Source organism: Mastigoproctus giganteus, chromosome 12 (assembly GCF_048544385.1).
Source record: "Mastigoproctus giganteus isolate SK-2022 chromosome 12, ASM4854438v1, whole genome shotgun sequence".
In the NCBI taxonomy this organism is placed as follows: Eukaryota; Metazoa; Arthropoda; class Arachnida; order Uropygi; family Thelyphonidae; genus Mastigoproctus; species Mastigoproctus giganteus.
The window spans coordinates 5,817,343-5,839,249 of NC_143586.1; the positions used below are offsets into that span (position 1 = coordinate 5,817,343).

Below are 21,907 nucleotides of genomic sequence, written 5' to 3' on the forward strand. Positions count from 1 at the left end.
AAAATTTATGAAGTTTTGTTTCACACTGGTTGCATGATGTGAGGATAGTTGTGGTGTTTCTGGCTCAAAAGCAGGTTACACTATTCCACTGTCTTTACTCCCCTGACTTGACTCCAGATTTTTTTTTTTTGTTGCCAAGTTGAAATTCAGATTGATAGGATGCCAATTTGATAGTTTCCAACCTTCAGAAGAATGTGACAGCAGAACTAAATACCATCACAGCAGATGAGTTTTCCAAATCTATTCAAAGCTTGTATGAACTGCATGACAAGTAAGAAAATATTATTTAGAATTAATATTTCTAAATAATATTTTCTTATCCATATTTTGCAGTATTTGAATTCGGCCTCATTACTTTTTTGCCCACTGCATATACCTTATTATCCAGAACTAGCCTTTTTAAGGAATAATCAGTTGTATTACAAATATGTGGCCCCGAGTGCCAAGCGATAGTGTCCAAGCGATTTTCCCAAGTGAGATATAGTGCTCTTTCTCAGTGATTTGGTTATATTTACTTTCTAGTGCTTTTCGCACCCTCATTTCTTTGTAAGTGGTTCTGTACTTAACAGATCCTAAGTAAGAACCCAGAAAGGAAAATTACCTTTCTTTTCCTAGTATATTTATTAATTTTTGCACTAACAAACTAACCTCTCCAACCGCTTGGCCACTAGGTGGCACCGCTCCTGCCTCCACGTGGCGGGGCCGGAAATCTGGGAGGAAAAGCTCTCACTCTCAGGGCTAAAAGGAGCAACAATGGACTGTGATACATGTCCACCACTAGAGCCAACAGGCTCTCAACATGTTGAGACCCGGAGAATGGAAGACGATGCCAATCATTCCAAAAAGAATGAAAAAGGATAGTAACAAATCAGAACCACCAGCTTTTCTGATTATACATTCCTTATCGACTCAGCCGCTAAGCAGACTCTCTCCCTTTGTCATCCAGAGATGTCTCGAGAATGCAGCAGGTACACCGAAAATGGTGAAAAGGCTCCAATCAGGAGATCTTTTAATTGAGACCACTCAAGCAAGGCATTCAGAATTTTTACTAAAAATGTCATCTATAAGCGGAATACCAATCAAAGTCTCACCACATAACACCTTGAACTCCTCAAAAGGAGTAATAAGTGAGTGGGATTTGTTGAACGTAACCGAAGAGGAGATAGTCTTGGAATTACTGGAACAGAAAGTAACTCAAGCAAGAAGAATTATGATAAAGAAGGATGACCAACTTGTTCCCACACGTAATATTATACTGACCTTTAGTACACCGAATTTGCCGTCCTCAGTTAAAGCAGGCTACCTAAACTGCCGTATACGCCCATACATTCCAAACCCTCTAAGATGTTTCAAGTGCCAAAAGTTTGGTCACTCCCAGACAACATGCAGAGGCGAAACTACTTGTCCTAACTGCGGATCAAAAAACCATTCACAAACAGAGTGTACTGCAAAGGCTCCGGAATGTCCAAATTGCAAGAATGACCATCCAGCATACTCAAAATCATGCGAATTCTGGAAAACTGAAAAAAGAATACAAAAGTACAAGATTGAGAATAAGGTCACATATCAAGAAGCAAGAAAGCAAATAAAGTCAACTATCTCAAAAACCACGTACGCTTCCGTTACACTAAAGTGCCAAGCTGTTTCAACCCAAACTGAGGTATCAATTCCGCCCAATACATCCATTGCAGAATGGGCACGATCTGTGCTATCAACATCTGAACCTACCACCAAACCCGTTCTAGTTGATGAAGTAAGTAATACCCCTATCACAGTTCCGCCTAAAATAAAATCATGTGATAAAATGTCTAATAAATCCCGAAGGCAACAAGCCACTGAATTACAAAAGACAAACTCAAATAGAATGGACTCTGAAAATATAGCTACGCACGATGAAACAGTCCTTGATCTTCATGCAGAAGATGATATGGAGACTGGATTTTCATCAGGTCAAACTGATGATGTAGAAGAGAGTACAGATACCGGACGTCCCAATTTTCCTAGAAAAGATAAAATGAAATATGACCGTCAAAAGGAAACCACTCACAAGAAACAGACAGACTCGCCTTCCCTCCTCAAACCCCGATAATGCAGAACATTGTTCAATGGAATTGTAGAGGTTTACGCAGCAATACCGATGACATCTATGATTTAATCTCCCGATATGGTCCAATAGCCATTTGTATTCAAGAGACTAATCTAACTCCACAAGTAACTCCATCAATCAGAAATTTTACATTTTACAGAAAAGATAGAAACTCCTCACTATCTGCACGTGGAGGTGTCGCCATTCTAGTTGACTGTAAAATACCTTCTAGAAACATTCTGCTTCAAACCCACTTAGAAGCTATTGCTGTACGTGTATCAGTTGGGCAAATTCTAACCCTTGTATCCCTGTACCTTCCACCTAACAAGATGTGCACGTTTAAAGAATTAGAAGACCTCATAAGACAAATACCACCACCTTTTGTATCCTTGGTGATTTCAATGCTCATCATCCATTGTGGGGATCAGACCACATGGACAATAGAGGACACTTGATCGAGACGATACTGGACCAACTGAATCTAACATTACTGAACTCTGGTGAAAATACTTATACACACCTTCCCTCTGGATCTATGTCAGCAATTGATTTAACTCTCTGTTCCCCCATATTATATCCCAGTATAGAATGGACAGTATTAAACGACCCACATAATAGTGACCACTTTCCAATCATATGCAGAATCCAAACGCTTCAAACATCATACCCTGATAACCGCTCAAAATGGAAATTCTCCAGAGCAGATTGGGAAAAGTTTTCAAACCTTATTTCTTTTGATAGCCAATTGATCAGACTACAACCCATTGATGATGTCACAAAGCATATTACCAGGCAAATACTGACCATTGCCTCTGAAGCAATACCTCAAGCCTCCACATGTAAACACAAAAACCTTAAACACTGGTGGAATGAAGCTTGTACCAGTGCCAAAAAGGAAAAAAATAAAGCTTGGAACCTGTTCCGGAAGATCCCAACTACCAACAACCTAATTCAATATAAAAGACTAAAGTCAAAAGCTAGACAAATTAGAAAAAAAGCCAAGAAGGAATCATGGATACAGTTTGCCTCCACTATCACAAAGGATACTAACAGTCGTCTAATCTGGAAAAAGATTCGGCAATTAAATGGGAAATATCTACCTCTTCCTTCTCCCATCTTAATCAAAAATGGACAGGAAATTTCTTCTGAAGAAGAAATAGCTAACGCCCTTGCAGAGAATTTCTACCAAACATCTGCCACGTCAGCATATGACAACTCCTTTCTGAAAATCAAAACTTCGGCGGAAAGGTACAAAATAAAATTCCATACTACCCAATATATTGCCTATAATCAACCGTTTAACCTATTTGAACTGCAAACAGCATTAAACAGATCACCCAACAGTGCAGCTGGACCTGATGGTATATATTATGCAATGCTGAAACATATAAACAGTACGGCATTGAATTTACTATTAATTTTCTATAATCGGATTTTTCTTGAAGGTACATATCCATCTTCCTGGCATCATTCCATCATTTTAGCCTTTCCTAAACCAGGAAAAGATCACTCACTTCCAGAAAATTACCGACCTATTTCTCTAACCAGCTGCCTAAGTAAAATCCTAGAAAGAATAATACACAGAAGGCTTACCTGGGTTCTTGAAACTAAAGCACTGATGAACAACAATCAGTTTGGTTTTCGACAGAACAGATGCACTTTGGATCTAATGGTGAAAGCAGAGACTAACATCCGCAATGCTTACGTCAAAAATGAACATCTTGTAATGGTAAGTCTCGATATAGAAAAGGCTTTCGACACTACCTGGAGGTATGGCATATTGAGAGAACTTCATTCCATAGGATTGCGAGGGCACTTACCAGAATTCATTAGAAATTTTCTTCAACACAGAACCTTTCAGGTCCGCTATCAATCTGTACTTTCTCGTTCCTACACTCAGGAGGAGGGTGTCCCGCAGGGATCAGTACTGAGCTCTACCCTCTTCTCACTTAGACTGAACACCATAACATACAACATCCCAAATACTGTAGAACTATATATGTATGCTGATGATCTAACTATATCTTGTCGTTCACAAAATATTCATACCATTGAAAGACAGCTGCAACTCTCCATAAATAAGTTGGAGGCATGGACAATGCAGAATGGATATCGATTATCAGATCAAAAAACTATTGCAGTTCACTTTTGCAAAAAACGTAAACTACACCTGGAACCGGAACTCAGATTAAAAAACCATTTGATCCCTCTCACCAGTAATCTTCGTTTCTTAGGCTTAATATTGGACAACAAACTGAACTTCATTCCACATATCACATACCTCCGAACTGTTTGTCTAAAGAAACTTAATATACTTAGGTCCATTTCTGCTATGACATGGGGAGCAGATAGATACACTCTGTTACATTTGTATCGTGCTATTATCAGATCTCGTTTAGACTACGGTGCTATCGTATATGATTCAGCTAGGAAAAGTGCATTAATCAGACTTAATACCATCCAACACAGTGCCCTTCGTACTGCCCTTGGCGCATTTAGAACATCCCCTGTTCAGAGTCTGTATGTAGAGGCACACGAACCTCCACTTCACCTTCGAAGGAAAATGTTGCTTCTAAATTATGCAGCTAAAATTCAAAGCCTTCCAGACCATCCCGTTCAACCGTTGCTTTCCAATCCTGAGTGGACAGCTTTCTATAACAGTAAACCAACTGAAAATAGACCAACTGGTATTAGATTAAAAGATTTGATTCACACCTGGAATATTGATTATGATAACATACTTCAAGAGAGCGATATTCCTGACCCACCCTGGTCTGTAAATCTTGCTCACTGTGATACCCACTTTCAGCAGTGGGGAAAAAACTCCCTGGCAGATGAAAATATCAAACAACTACATAAAGAACATGCCCTAAACAATATACAAAGCTGCCAAATATATACAGATGGCTCAAAAACAGGTTCTGCCGTTGGTGCCACAGCTGTCTTTCCCTCCTTTACAGTCTCCATATCACTACCAGTTGAATGCAGCAGTTATACTGCTGAGTTATATGTAATCAAACTAGCCTTACAGAATATTAGCCCTCTCCACAATGCTAGCAGTATAATATACACTGATTCATTGAGTGCAGTGTCTGCTTTGGGCAATCAATTTTCAACATCACAACCAATCAAAAAACAAATCATTTGCTGTTTAAACCATCTACAAAGTAGGAATCATTCAGTGAAATTCTGCTGGATCCCAGGGCATTCTGGTATCTTAGGCAATGAGAGAGCAGATCAGGCAGCCAAAAATCCAAACAGTACAACACCAGCAAATTACCAAATACCATACAGAGATTATTTGAAGCGTATTAAAAAAGTCTGTATGTTTCAGTGGACAGAAATATGGAAGGCACAAAGTAATAACAAGTTGCTCCAAATCAAAGAAGAACCAGCCTTATGGATTTCCAGCTTCAGACAAAATAGACAGGAAGAAGTTATACTAGCAAGACTAAGAATTGGACATACGCACCTAACCCATATGTTTCTACTCATGGGGGATGACCCACCTCGATGCACACATTGTTCACTACCGCTTACAGTCAAGCATATACTTTTAGATTGTCCTCACTATTCTCCTTTCAGAAGAATTTTCCACTCTCAATCACAACTGCAAGAACCGTTATCTCTTAACCACATGATTGGCAATAGTGCTAACCTAGCTACACTCTATACCTTTCTGAAGCAAATACATATATATGAATTCCTCTAATGCCAAAATGGAACACATTATATGACCTTAGGATAATAATATAGGATCTGGCACATTTTGGCCTTAGCTGCCCTTGTGCCCTTAAACTCCAATACCAATACAAATATGTGTGTTGGTTTTAGTGGTGTTGTTTGCAGCAATGTTGGAGCTTTTCCTTAAAAGGAAATATTTGTAGTCTGGTCTTTGTGTGGCTAGTACTTGATCCTGCTTAGTCTAGTTACTTGTATCACACAGAACTGTTAGAAATCTGGCAGGAACAATAGACTTCTGATACATTGATGTAGGAGATGATATTGTTTTTGTAGTAAGTCCTTATCTTTTACTTTTTATGAAAGCCCATAGAAGTTTGTTTGGCTTCCTTGATGATTTTGTTATATTTGAATGATTTCATTGCAGTTTTAATGAAAATATAGAGAGAGGCCATTGTCTCTTCATTTTAAAATGTGATAGTCTGCATCTGAGGTTCATTTTCTTAATGCCCAATATCTTAGTAGTATTGGAGTTGGACTATGTGGCATCCATAAGAATAAGTTATGTTGCCCTTTGTAATACATCATGCAGGGAAAAAAAAATTATATAAATGCCTATTTAGACTTTGCATTTCTATAATTACAATTTTCTGTGTGATGCATTACAGATGATATATAATTTATATCATAATTTAAGGCTATTTCTACAGCTCTTCTATGGTTAGGAAAGAAGTCAAGTTGTGAACTGTTTCAGGCATTGTTGGTAATTTTTGTTAATAAAGAAATTACCAACAGTTCCTTTATTAACAAAAGTTATTTTTTTTTAATAAGTCTGCTAAAAAGAAGAAAAGGTGATTGGTTACTTTTATTACTGATTGTTTTTACCCCATAAACTTCTTGATCGCTGTGGATGTGCAATGCTAAGGCATAATTCCTTTTGCAGCCTGGGAAAATTCTTTATAAAGATTTTTTTTGTTATGAAAGTGGAGGATTTGGCTTTCATAAATTAATTTTTCCCATCACCTATATGCAAATTAGCTTAGCATATGCATTTTACTGAAATGATGTACTAATGCTTCATTTTAGTTGACTCAGCACTTGATCAAACAGTTTGTTAAATAACACCAGTAACTCAGTAAAGAATATGAAATAATTAAACTTCACACCAACCAGTACTTGAAAATATTTTAATACTGTAACTAAAAACTGTATTCACAATAAAATGATTAAAACTAGTTTAAAATATATAAATAAAAACACTTAAAATATGACTGAAAACAGATATTAAAGAATATTGAAAATTAAAATAAAGCTATAGTTGTAACGCTATTAAAATATAGCGTAACAACTATAGCTTTCGGAGACGGCAGTCTCCTTTCTCAACAGCGTACATTTTACTTGATGTATGCCACATCCTTAAATAGCAGGTCCACTGCATTCGTCACATGATTCCCCAGGAATGTGATTGGTATTTCCCATTTGCGCACCAGAACCAGAAATGGCTCGGGAGCGTGCTACCCGAAACTGTTCATTGTGTCCCAAGACAACCATTTCAAAGAGAGGGTGTAGACGTACACCCTTATCTCTATTAATGGTATTACTGGCTGCCCCAGTGCGTAAGCTCTCAAGCCATTTACGGTTCCAGAACCCCTGTGCATGATCTATGACAGCATCCTCCGGGGAGATCTGATGTTGCTTCTCCCAGAAATGCTCTGCCACAGCAGACTTCCCGTAATTTGCAGTCTTTATTGCATTCATGTGTTTCGCCGCCCCGTCTCTCCCACATAACATACCTCACAATCCAGGCATTTAATTTCATAAACTACCCCACTGCTGGCTTCCTTTGGTATGGGGTCTTTAACTCTTTATCACTGTGTGCAACCTCCGTCCTGGTAGTTGCACACGGCGTATTTGACACCCCCCAAACTATTCGTGCTATGCGTTCCTTAAGGCCCGGATAGTAAGGAATGTATGCAGTGCCCACAGGGGTAGACGGTTCACTACGGGTAGACATCACTCCCCTAATGAATCTGTCTAAGACATTCTGGGGGTAACCACATTTCTTAGGGTCTGCTGTGACTCTGATCCTCTGAGGTGGTACAGTGGGACCCCCACCCTATCAATTAAAGCCTTGACTACACTGTTTTTGTGTTGGCTGGTCTGTGCCGAGTTGTAATGGGTATACTGACCCCGGCACATAGGTTTCCTAAAAACATTTGTCTTAAGCCTAAATCCTTCTCTGACCACCAACACATCAAGAAATGGTAGGGTTCCCTCTGTCTCTACCTCTGAGGTGAATTGGATAAACGAGGAGAAGCTGTTAAGCACATTGAGTATTTGATCTTCTCTCCCCTTCTGAATAATGGTGAATGTGTCATCAACATATCTTTTCCATTTATGTATGGGAAATTCCAAATCCTTAAGGACCGGCTGGGGGAACACATGAATGCAATAAAGACTGCAAATTACGGGAAGTCTGCTGTGGCAGAGCATTTCTGGGAGAAGCAACATCAGATCTCCCCCAGAGGATACTGTCATCACAGATCATGCACAGGGGTTCTGGAACTGTAAATGGCTTGAGAGCTTATGCATTGGGGCAGCCAGTAATACCATTAATAGAGATAAGGGTGTATGTTTACACCCTCTCTTTGAAACGGTTGTCTTGGGACACGATGAACGGTTTCGGGTAGCGTGCTCCTGAGTTATTTCCGGTTCCGGTGCACAAATGGGAAATACCAATCACATTCCTGGCGAACCATGTGACGAATGCCATGGACCTGCTATTTAAGGATGTGGCATAAAGCAAAATGTATGCTGTTGAGAAAGGAGACTGCCGTCTCTTAAAGCTACAGTTGTTACGGTATATTTTAATTTTCAATATATTTTAATATCTGTTTTCAGTCATATTTTAATTGTTTTTATTTATATATTTTAAATATTTTAAACTAGTTTTAATCATTTTATTGTAAATACAGTTTTTAGTTACAGTATTAAAATATTTTCAAGTACTGGTTGGTGTGAAGTTTAATTATTTAATGAGTTTTCCCAGCCTCGTAGGCCTATTTAGAGAACTCGGTAAAGAAGTTTCCATAACAATTTCCATAATGTGTCCCTCAGTGAATAAGCCAGTTAAATATTAATGAGAATAACTAGGAATGATTAGATGACTACCCTAACTCGATAACAAGAGCAAAGGTTGTAGAATTAAAAACACGCACAAAAAAATGCAGCGATACATAAATATGAAACAAAGATACATAAATATATTTTATTTAAAATGTTCTTGGAAACTAATCTTGTCCATATTTATTTGATCATTATTTTTATTTTACAGAAGCTGTTGTTAGATGTATATCACTAAATGACAGCAAACAACAAGAATATCCTCAGAAAGACAGAATGCTGAAGAAGTCTGGTTCTCTTGTCAATCTTGCATTGGAATCACTTGAATGGAAAAATCGTGCCAATAATTTTCAAAATGGTTCTATACCTAGGAATAACATTTCTAAAGGAAATCAGCTTATAACTGATATAACAAAACAGCCATCTTCATATTCATCTCCTGTAAGGCCTGTTCGAGATACAGATACTGAGGTACAGGTGTACTAATTGGAATATTATAAAAATAAACTACAAGTGTAGAGTAGAAAATAAATAAATTAATTAAATAAATAAAAAACTTTCTTTTCACATTTGTGTGATGTACAGTTTGAATTACAATATCTTATCAGTCATTAAGAGCAATATAGCTTAATTATCAGGAAGACATCCAGTTCTGTTACCATGTGAATTTGATTGACATTTGTTTGGTTAGGTTAGGTTATGATGCTTTGGCTGATGCTATAAAGTTTCCTGAGGCAAAGATATTGCTATAATTATTTTAATGATTTGATTCTTTTTCTCTTCTCTGTAAAAAACGTTAAGAGATTTAATTCTTTACTTTGTTGCTTCACTACTCTATCAGAATATTATGTGATCTTTCTTTGTATAACAGTTGATGATCTGTGCACTTCATTATCAGCAATTCTATATAGTACAGTATTAATTTCAAAATCCAGCTTGCACTAAGTCTCAGGGCTTGCTGAATGTATGAGATTCTTTGTTATTTCTTGTGCAAAATCTGTTCAGTCTGATTATGCTGTTTCAGACCCTTGCTTTCACTTACAATTATAGATACTATTTCTTTCTCAAGAAACAGATTCTTCAATATTCTTCAGAAAATAGTAGTAAAAGCTTATATAACATCAGCCAAAAAAAAAAAACTCTCACTACTATACAGTTCACCCATCCATACTCTCCAAGAATTTATATAGTACTTACTTGAATTTATTCAACTATCCACTTTCACAACAACAGAAGGGAGCCTGTTCCAGCAATCAGCCACCCACTGGCTTGAAGGAAAACTTTCACACAAATATCCTGCAACCATCCTTCCTCAACTTGAATTTATGCTTCCTCATGTGTGTATTAGCATTAGCATTAGTAGAGGCATTTGATGCAAGAAAGCAAGCTTATGCAGCATCAGCCAAAAAAAAAAAAAAAAAAAAACCCACTTCCACTTCACCCCTCTGTTCGTTCAAAATACATGTCCAGCTGAGCCTTAAACTTATTTAGGCTATCAACCTCCACCACAAGGGATGGAAGTCTGTTCCACCAACCAACCACCCTCTGGCTAAAGGCAAATTTATGCACGTCTATCCTACATCTGTCTTTCCTCAATTTGAATTTATGCCCTCTCAGGTGATTTTTCTGAGCTAGAGGAAGAATCCCATCAGCATTGAGCATGCTTAAACCATTCAAGGCTTTATACACCTCTGTCAGATCACCTCGCTGGTGCCTAGTCTCCAGACACTGTAATTTGCAAAACTTAAGCCTTTCTTCGTAAGAGCACCCCTTTGTTCCATTCACTAATCTTGTTGCCCTTCTCTGTACTCGTTCCAGCAGCTCTACATCCCTCTTGAAATGAGGCCTCCAGACCTGTATACAGTACTCTAGGTGTGGCCTGCCCATTGCCTTATACAATGGAATAATCACCTCCTTATCCCTGCTGGAAAAATTCCTGTATATCATTGACAATACTCCATGAGCTACTCTTGCAGCCTGTCTGCACTGCTCAGAGAACTTCATATCTGCCTGCACAACCACCCCCAAGTCCCTTTCATTCTCTACCACTGTCAGTGTAGTACCACAGAGTTGATACGTTGCTCTGGGGTTGATGTTTCCCATATGTAGTACTTTACATTTGTCAATGTTAAACTTCATTTGCCACCTCTCAGCCCATCTGCTCAACCTTTCCAGATCCTGTTGCAGCAGCATAGTGTCAGTAGTGTCCTTGACAACCCTGCCAACCTTTGTATCGTCTGCAAACTTAGACATTAAGCTTGATATACCATCATCAATATCATTTATAAATACAGAAAACAATAATGGACCCAACACTGAGCCCTGAGGGACTCCACTAATAACATTAGTTCCACGATGAGCAGTGTCCATTGATTACCACTCTGTCTTCTCCCCCTCAACCACCCCTTTATCCATAGCAGCAATTTGCCTCCAATGTCACACTGCTCCAATTTGTGTAGCAGTCTTCCATGTGCAACTGTATCAAAAGCCTTTCTAAGATCCAAGTATATAATATCAAAGTTATTCCCTGCATCCAGTTCTTTTGTGACTGCATCATAGTATCCAATCAAGTTGGTCAGGCAAGACTTCCCCTTAACAAAACCATGCTGTGTCTGAGCTATAACTGAAGTCTTGTCTAAATGATCCTGCAGTGCTTCTTTAACCAGTGCCTCCATTAATTTTCCGGGAACAGAAGTTAAGCTCACAGGTCTATAATTACTTGTGTCAGCCTTTGATCCTCCTTTGTGAATTGGGGTCACATTTGCACATTTCCAGTCTATGGGTACCTCCCCTGAGTCCAAGGAAGCTCTCATAATTATGGCTAAGGGTTTGCTTACCTCCTTTGCTGCCTCCTTTAATATAACTGGATAGATCCCATCCACCCCGGGTGCCTTTCTTGTGTTTATCTTCAACAGTTTCTCCTCCACTTTACTCCCAGTTATTTCAAGATTCTGTAGCTTACTGCTAGAGTTGAATACACCTCTGGCATTCCCCTTGCTGAATAACTCCTCATGTGTGAATGTCGATGCAAAATATTCATTTAGTTTGTTAGCTACCTGAGCAGGATCATCAACAGTTGACCCATCAATATCAAGTGGACCAATCTGATTCATCCCCTTCCTTCTAGAGTTTACATAAGTAAAGAACTCTTTGCTGTTTTTCTTTGCATCCCTTGCCATGGATTTCTCGTAATCTGCTTCGCCTGCCTAACCTCCTTTGTAACCTGGTTGCATATCAACTTGTATCTATCATAGGCTTCTGTGTCATGTGTTAATTTGTAAGTATCCCATGCATTTTTCTTCTCTGCCATATGCCTCATTAGTTCATCTGACATCCATTTTGGCCTAAACCTTGAACAATATTTCTTAGTTGGTATGTAAAGCCTAGTAGCTTCCAAGATAAGTTCTTTGAATGCTTCCCATTTTGAATTTGCTGTTGGTAACATCATCAGTTGGTCCCACTGTATAGAATTTAAATACTGTCTCAGTCCATCGTAGTCGCCTTTACGGAAGCAATAACCCTTCCCTTTACCCCTAATGGTAGTTACCTCTTTCAGTAAATCCCACTTCAGCACACTGTGATCACTGCCACCTAGTGGTTCATTTATCTGCAGATTCTTAATGCATGAAGAATCACTGCTGATAATCAAATCAAGAGTATTACTCCCTCTAGTTGCCTCCCGAACATGCTGATGTAGAAAACAATCATCCAATAAATCCACAAAAGCCCTGCTAGTGTGTGAGTAACCAGCCCCCAAATTCCTAGGCGCCTCCGTAGCCAGGTGGGAAGGAGCAGCAGTGCATAGCACACGCTTCTTGATTAGACCGGGGTTCGAGCCCGTCACCACCAAATACGGAGGATGCGGAAAGGTCAGGGAATGACCACCGCATATCCCGGAGCAATATGGCCTTAGTTGCTAATGCTCCTAAAAACCAAATAACATAACATAATAACATAGCCCCCAAATTCCAGTCAATATCTGGGAAATTAAAATCTCCCATTATAAGACTCTCTGATTTACTGGCCCACTCTATTTCCCTGTACAGTTCCTTATTATACTCATCAGAGTCATTAGGCCTATAGCACACTCCTACTCTCAATTTTGATCTCCCAATGCTTATGTCACACCAAACTGACTCAACACTGCACTGTCCAGCGATGTCGACTGGCTTCACTTCCTTGGTTTTTATGTGTTTCTTAACTAATAGCATAACCCCTCCCCCCTTCCTATCCTGTCTATCCTTTCTGTAGATGTTGTACTCCCCAAATTGCAGTTCTGCATTCCTTATATCTGTGTGACACCACGTCTCTGATATCCCAACAATATCTGCCTTTGATGTTTTGAGCAATACCTCAAATTCATCAAATTTATTTACTAAACTCCTGGCATTGGTGTACACGCAAGTATACCTGCACCTGTTTCTACTCTTAGCTACCCTAACACAAAGTGTAGTCTCAGCAAGGGGAAGAATGCCATTCACATTCAGTTTACTCTCCTCTTCACAATGTCAGAATTGCACAAGGCTCTAGCCTCCACCAAATCCAGTGCAGTTGGGCCAGCTGGAATACATTATATAATGAAAGCACAACTTGCTGAACTAGTCCTTAAGACATTGTTACTTCCTAGACAAATGACATAATGCTTAAGTTTTGGCATTTCTGAAACCAGGAAAAGATCCTACAAATCCACAACATAACCAACCTATTGCACTCATCAGCTGTATGAGCAACTTCATGGAAAAAATAATCAATAACCACCTAACCTGGTTTCTAGTTCAAAATTATCTCCTTAATCAAGTGCAATGCAGCTTCTGTGAAGACAGATTCACTCTTGACCTGTTGATTGGTTCTTGAGCTGGATATCATCATTCTTCTCTTTCTTGGTGATGCCTTTCTACTTCTCTCTCTCTCTCTCTCTCTCACACACACACACACACACACACACACACACACACACACACACACACACACACACACACACACACACACACACACACACACAGGGGGTAACTCGGGAATTTTTTTTTTTTTTTGGCTCGTGCAGCATAAGCCTCAGGCTTCCTTGTACCATACGGCTAATAATAATAATAATAATAATTAGGTCAGAAATAGGCATCCATGATGCCTTCATACATAAAGAACATCTTGTCATGGTCTGACATAGAAAAAGCCTTTGACGCAGCTTGGAGATATGATATAATGTAAAACTTATGCGATCTGGGACTACGTGGGCATTTGCCACAGTTTATCAGAAACTTGCTACATAACTGCTCATTTCAGGTTAGAGTCCATAACCAGTTATCTTAAAATTTTATCCAGGAAGGAGACCCACAATGTTTAGTACTGAGTGCCACTCTATTTAACATAATAATGAGTTCAATAACAGCAGGCTTACCACAAACAGTGCCCACTACACTGTATGCTGATGACTACAGTATCTCCTACCATTCCCCTAATATGCAAATGGTAGAAAGACAGTTGTATGGTATCATCAATAAATTGTTAAATGGTCCAAAAACAATGGTTTTTGCCTCTCACCGCAAAAGACTGCTGGGATACACTTCTGTAGGAAGCATTGCCTACATCCAGATCTTGATTTTCAACTAGAAAATCAAATCATCCCAGTGGTTCCTAGTGTTCACTTTCTTGGTGTGGTTTTTGACCAAAAACTTGCCTTCCTTGAAAATATTAAAGCACTCCGGATTACTTGTTTTAAGAAGCTAAACATTTTAAGAGTTATCTGTGGAGTACTGAGTGCCGTTACACACTACAGCATTTGTACCATGCACTTAGAGTCACGTCTAGGCTACAGCTCTCTTAGCCCAAATAACTTTGTTGGTCTGATCCCATACACCACAGTGCTCTGTCTTGCACTACAGTCATACTGTACATCACCAGTTCAGAATTTATATGCTTAAGAAAATGAAACCTTGCATCTACACAGACATATGCTTTTGTTAAACTACACAGCAAAACTCAAAGGGCAACCAGACAGCCCAACTTGGAATGGACTTTTCTCACCCCAGTGGAAAAACCTTTACAGAGCTTATCAGCCTACAAACCCATCAACAGGGATACGCCTTCATTCACTGCTCACTGATTGGCAACTTGACTTTGATAAGATACAGCCTACTGTTTCTCATACAATCCTACATGGACATATCATATATTTCTGTGCAATTCACAGCATGGAGAAAATACCTCTTAGTCCAACAGAATATACTGTAATTCATTCCATATCGAGAACTCGGCATGCACAATACTATGCCTAGCTACATAGTTATGGAGGGGGGTTTAATGGCACATAAGCTCCTATGGCTATAATGCAAACCTCTACACAGATGGATCTAAAATTGGCAGTTGTGTTGGTGCAGAAGCAATATTTCTCAGCATTACTATAGCCAAGAAACTCCCTATTGAATGTAGCAGCTATACTACAGAACTCTGTGATATCCACATAGCTTTAAATTTTACATTCTCAAAAAACATTGCACAGCATTAGCTATACAGACTCCATTGCTATCCAAGCTATACAACAGAATATAAAAATGATAACCCTGTACTCAGACAGATCTGGAATACTTTTACTAAGTTAAATCAGAACAATCAACAAGTTCTCTTTTTGTTGGATCCCTGTTTTATGTCATATTAGAATTGCTGGAAATTAACATGCCGACCTAACTGACAAAACTGCAACGGATCCTATGTACCAAACCTTTGGTACACCAGTCTCAGACTAGAAGTCTGTTATAAAGAAGTGATGCCTTGAACAATAGCAATGCATCTGGCAAAGTCAAGTTGATAACAAGCTGCTCTGTATAAAAAAAGATGTCTGACCATAGAAATCCAGTACAGTATGTGCAATAACAGACATGAATAAGTTGTACTAGCCTGACTATGAATAGGCCATGTACACACACACACCCTACCTTTATCTACTTGTGGGCACAGATTTGCAACAGTTTCTACATCACAATGCAGTCTAAACTTCACCCACATTCATACAGGTAAAACCAAGTATTTAACATTACCATAGTTAGATGCATTATGGCCTTGTTGCCCTTGTGCCATAAAGCCCATAAACAAACGCACACAGAATGGCTTTACATGGAAGGATTTATCACAGGTACAACAGCCATTACTGGGCTCATGTGATCCCAAAGATATGGCTGAAATGAATTGTGAAAGATATTTTGACATCCTGCAAACATTTGTTTTCCCCTGATGTAAAAAACTGACCAAAATTGATGGCACCTTCTCCTTATGGGGATCCAGTATGAAAAAAGTTTAGTTAATTCAATCCTTCTAAAACTCAGTCCTATTATTTCTCACAAAAACGAGTGATTTTCATTGACACTCATATTTCTAGTCAAGATTGTATATATCTGTTGGCAATTACCATGACTTTTAATTTCTCTTGGCATAAGCATATTACAATTATTGCTTTCTCTGCATAAAAGAAAAACTGTATTTTCTCTTTGCCAGGGTTTGTTTTGCTGAATATTTGGGGTTAGCATGACCCTTACTTATTGAGTAATGTCTCCAAATATTTAAAACATACTTCCATTTATATGTATAAATAACTTAATTTTGGGAGGGAGAACAATAATTACTGAATTTCTTTTGGTCTAAATTTTAATAAAATTTTGAATGGCTTAAGTTTTTTCTTTGATTAATGTCCAACTTATGTGTGGCGAACACAATGAGCATGTCAAGCATTTGTGAATGCACCTAAAAATAGCTCCCAAACATAAAGAAGGTGGGCATTACTCAATTAAGTAGTTTGCCAATACAGCAAAACATTTTACTTTAACTTTGTATTAACAAAATTAATACAGTTCTAAAATGACTTCTCATCTCAAGATATGTTAATTTTTTTAACATTATATTAATTTGCAGTCAAATATTTTTACACATTTTTTTTTTCATTTTATTTTAACTAAAACTTGCAATTCTTTAGGCTTTGGTAACTGATGGCTACGGGCAGGAAAATATGTCATTGAATCCTAGTGGTGGCACAGATTTAAAAGGCGATATGAACCATGAGGTAAATGGAACACTGTTAGCTATTGGGAAATTTAATGTATGTGCAATTCCATAACTCATAGCAGTACAAAGTTTTCTGGGATTATTGCATCAGCAATAAAAGCTTTGTTTCATATTTTTGAGGGTAATCAATGTGAATTTAAAGATGATACCACCAGATTGTACCTACTACTTTTTACCTGCAGTCATAAGACAAAGAAATAAAGTCAATGCTTGTTTAAACAGATGAACATATGAAGATGAATACTGAGCATATTAAAATATGCTGATGTTTGATATTATAATACTACATTTCTAATACTTCCATTAGTTAAGATGTAGCAGTTGCTTTATCTTCCAAGATTGCACTCCAGTCATACATTATGTAGGTTGATGTTGTCGTGGGAGGGTGAATATTCACTTAGAAGAACTCCTGGCAAGAGGAGGTGAAACTGGGCACATTAAATAGTCCTTTTCTACAGGGCCATCAACCATACAAATGAGACACTTCTGCCACTAATGGTTACGCTTTCATACCTGCCAACTTTTATGCTGTTTCATGAAATTCATGAAAAAGCCTTTTATAATTGTACAAGACGCTTTATTTTCTTACAAGTTTCAGACCTACTAATTACTGTTGTATGACTGAGGTAATTATGCTATAGATAACGCTTACAATAAAATAGATAAAACCACAGATTATTTGCACATAATGATATCTTTTCCAATATCTTTCAGTAGAAAAGAGTTTTGAAAGTTTTAAAATACAGTATAATGTGAATGAAAACTGCATAAAACATTGCTTTGCAGACAAATATCTGCTTGAAGCAAACCAAAGCTAAAACCAGTAATATGGCAAGCACAATGAATTATCTGTCCAGTTAGTTTTAGATTGCTTTCTTGCTTTGTGAATAAATAGTTCTTCTCAATATGCAGAAAAGGTGTGTATTCTTCCATTCTGTATATGGAAAAGTTCAGGAGCAGTTTATGACTTTTCTTCTAGCTCATCATAAAAAAATATTGGTAGGCTGTGAAATGTTGATAAAACAAGGATTACATTGAAAATAAAATATAATGTATAATAATGGATAAGTACTATGTTTTACTTTGGATATGAGAACTTAAAGCCAAAGTGACAAATTCTTCTGTGGTTTTAAAAATAAAGGTTTGTCAGTGCTTGTATGGAATTTTGAATTATGACAAAATATCTCATAGTTTTTTTTTGTTTTTTTTTTTGTATTCATTGTTCCTCACATTAAATAAGAATAAGAGTGTTTTCAGTCTTTTTAAAATTATGAGAAATAAAATGATGCCAAATAAAATATTAAGAGTTCATTTTGGCTTTAAAATAAAATAAAAAAGGGTCTGCTGTGGACAGGCATTTATTTTCTGAAAAAATAAGTCAGTAGGTGAAAAAACACAGCATGTTTTGTGTGTATGCTCATTTGTTTGTATTAGAAATATTTTAATGTCTTGTAATTTTAATGCCTACTTTTGTGAGTAGTATTCATTAATCATCTTGGCCTTTTCACATGTGTTAATGCTATATGGATTTTTTATTTTTTATTCCTGTGTAATAAAAAAAAAGTTCCTGGAAACCAATAATAATAATCCTATTAAAAATAATAAAAAAATACTAATTAAAAGACAATAATAAAAGTCCTGGATGCAATAGTTGAACTAAATGGGTGAGGGGAGTTACTTTTCGAGAACACAAATGAAGAAAATAACTTTAAAATGTAGTTACTGCATTTCATAATGACATGTAAATTTTTTATTGCATTGTATAAAACACAGTAATTACACTAGTGATAGAGCTGAACTGCATTTTTAATGGAACTTTTTGAAAGTTACTTGAAATTTGCTCTGTTGTCATGTCAGAATTTTTTGCAAATAAAAAAAAAAAAAAAAATGGTAGAGATGTTTCTGGTTTATTTTGTATATTTACAAATATGTTATGTAAAAATTTTTGGCGAAGGTAAAGAAAGCCAACATGAGAAACGTCGGATAACTTACGTGGAAAATTAGTTTCCCGATACGGCACACTCTAGCACTACTTGCTCAGTAAACAGACAGTAGGTGTTATTGGTCTGGAGCAAAGTCGAGAATGATATATTGATTGACAGGTAGGCGTGGCAAACTGTGCAGATTGGTGCATGAACACAACACATGATAACATTGGGTTAGTATCATTTTAGTAGCACTCAGAAGCACTAATGGTAACTTGCCCTAATAAACGCTTTCCATAATAGTGAAAAAAGGTCAGGTTACCTCCACTTGAATCCCATGGGAGCTTGAACACCTCCCGAAGTGGAGGGGGTAACCTAACCTTTTTTCTTTAGAATCAGTCATATTTAGAAATACATTCATAAAAAATAAATTTTTTATGACTGTATTTTTATTTTCTTGTTCAATAATGCCCTAATGGTGAAAAAAGGTCAGGTTACCTCCACTTGAATCCCATGGGATCTTGAACCCTCCCGAAATAAATATAAGGAAACCGTTTCTATTATTTCCTAACCTGCTATTTAAGGTCAGGTTATGAAATATAATGAAAAATAAAGAAACCTTTTCCTTTTTTCGTAACCAAACCTAAATCAACAGTATAGTAAAAACACTAACTCCAAAAATCTGCTTTTAATAATGAGAAAAAAACATAATGAAGAACATAAAAATGAACAGAATGAAACTTTATTAATTTAGTTTTCATCAAAAAATCAACCAACGTTTTATTTTCCTTACAAATTTCTTCCATCTTTAAAAGATTTATCGCTACCTGTTTACCATTCATTACAAAACTATTATGCACCGTTCTTTACTCATAAATACATTACAATGCCAACCAATGACTACACAGTAGCTTGTCCTCTGTTGCACCCACCACCAATCATTTCATCGTTTGCTACGCCTACCTGTCAATCAATATATCCTTCTGGATTTAAACCCAGACCGATAACACCCACCATCTGTTTACCGGTGTCGGGAAACTAATTTCCCACGTAAGTTATCCGACGTTTCTCGTCGTTCTCATGTTGGCTTTCTTTACCTTAGCCAAATTTTTATATTAAAATATTTATAGATAGGTTGTTTTTATATATTTTATTGGTATTTTACCAATAAAATATGTAGAAACAGAAATATCAGACTGTGTCCTCCTGTGAAGCATAGATACCACAAACCGCATCTCATTTGGCGTCTCTTACACTTTTTAGTATCCAGCAGTAGTTGTCCATCACATTTACATTCTACTTGGTACTGTTTTCCTTTCTTTTGTATCTTGATGGAATCTATTCTCCCTGATCTTCATTTAAATACTAGTTACTTAAATTTTCTGAGAAATAGTTGAAATGAGAGTGCCAGAGGTATACCTTAACATTGATATTGCAATCTAGTTTTCTGAAAACTATTACTCATGATCATCTCCATATTTTTTCCCCAAAAAAATTGTGTTTTACATTTTTAAAGCAAGTCCAATAATACCACAATGTCTGGCCAAATACAGTTTGTTGTATGGTGAAACACTATTTTTCATTACAATGGCTTTTTCCCCCCTGTCCAAAAGCTTCTCAAAGTTCACCACTTGCCTGTTTGGGTATTACATAATTAGAGAAATTCTGGTGTAGTTTGTGACCACAAGAAATAAATTTTCAATTATCAAATGAGGTGGTTCACTAAACCACCTCATTTGATAATCACCTCTAATAATAAGTCTCTAATTCTTCCTTAAGGGTGCCTCCGTAGCCAGGTAGGCAGGAGCAGCAGTGCGTAGCACACGCTTCTTGATTAGACGGGGATTCGAGCCCGTGACCACAAAATACGGAGGATGCGGAAAAGTCTGGGAATGACCACGGCATATCCCTGGAGCAATATGGTCTTAGTTGCTAATCCTTCTAAAAACCAAATAACAACAACAACATGGGAGCTTGTTTGTAAGATTTCCTTCGTAAGATTATTAAAACTACCCACTTCCAACACTAGATGGCAGTTTGTTTCAACAAGCATTAGCATTAGTAGAGGCATATGATGCAAGAAAGCAAGCTTATGCAGCATCAGCCAAAAAAAAAAAAAAAAAAACGCTCCCATTTCACCCCTCCATTCATTCCAAGTACCTGCCCAGCTCAGCCTTAAATTTATTTAGGCTATCAACTTCCACAATAAAGGATGGAAGTCTGTTCCACCAACCAACCACCCGCTGGCTAAAGGCAAACTTCCGCACATCTATCCTACATCTGTCTTTTCTCAATTTGAATTTATGCCCTCTCAAATGATTATTCTGAGCAAGAGGAAAAATTCCATCAGCATTGAGCATGCTCAAACCATTCAAAACTTTATACACCTCAATCAGATCACCTTGCAGGTGCCTAGTCTCCAGACACTGTAATTTGCAAAATTTAAGCGTTTCTTCATAAGAGCAACCCTTTGTTCCATTCATTAATCTTGTTGCCCTTCTCTATACTCATTCAAACAGCTCTATATCCTTCTTAAAATGAGGCCTCCAGACCTGTATACGGTACTCAAGGTGTAGCCTGACCATTGCCTTATATAAGGGGATAATCACCTCCCTATCCCTGCTAGAAAAATTCATGTATATCATTGACAAGACACTATGAGCTACTCTTGCAGACAGTCTGCACTGATCAGAAAACTTCATATCTGCCTGCACAATTACCCCCAGGTCCTTTTCGTTCTCTACCACTGTCAGTGTAGTACCACAGAGTTGATACGTCACTCTGGGGTTGCTGCTTCCCATATGTAGTACTTTACATTTGTCAATGTTAACCTTCATTTGCCACCTCTCAGCCCATCTGCTCAACTTTTCTAGATCCTGTTGCAGCAGTGTACTGTCATTAGTGTCATTAACAACCCTGCCAACCTTCGTATCATCTGCAAACTTGGACATTAAGCTTGATATACCATCATCAATATCATTTATAAATACAGAAAACAATGGACCCAATACTGAACCCCGAGGGACTCCACTAATAACATTAG

The 21,907-nt window shown here is 37.5% G+C and overlaps 1 protein-coding gene across 3 annotated transcripts in view; it reads left to right on the forward strand.

The window, feature by feature from the left end:
- LOC150076650 (uncharacterized) overlaps positions 1-21,907 on the forward strand; it is a 305,352-nt gene that overhangs the window by 205,833 nt on the left and 77,612 nt on the right. For 2 of the 3 annotated variants that reach the window (XM_090386997.1, XM_090386999.1), the window contains exons 9-10: positions 9,102-9,361; positions 16,851-16,937. In XM_090386997.1, the coding sequence (XP_090243123.1) occupies positions 9,102-9,361; positions 16,851-16,937 (347 nt within the window). The remainder of the gene's footprint in view (positions 1-9,101; positions 9,362-16,850; positions 16,938-21,907) is intronic. The other variant, XM_090386998.1, reaches the window with a different exon arrangement.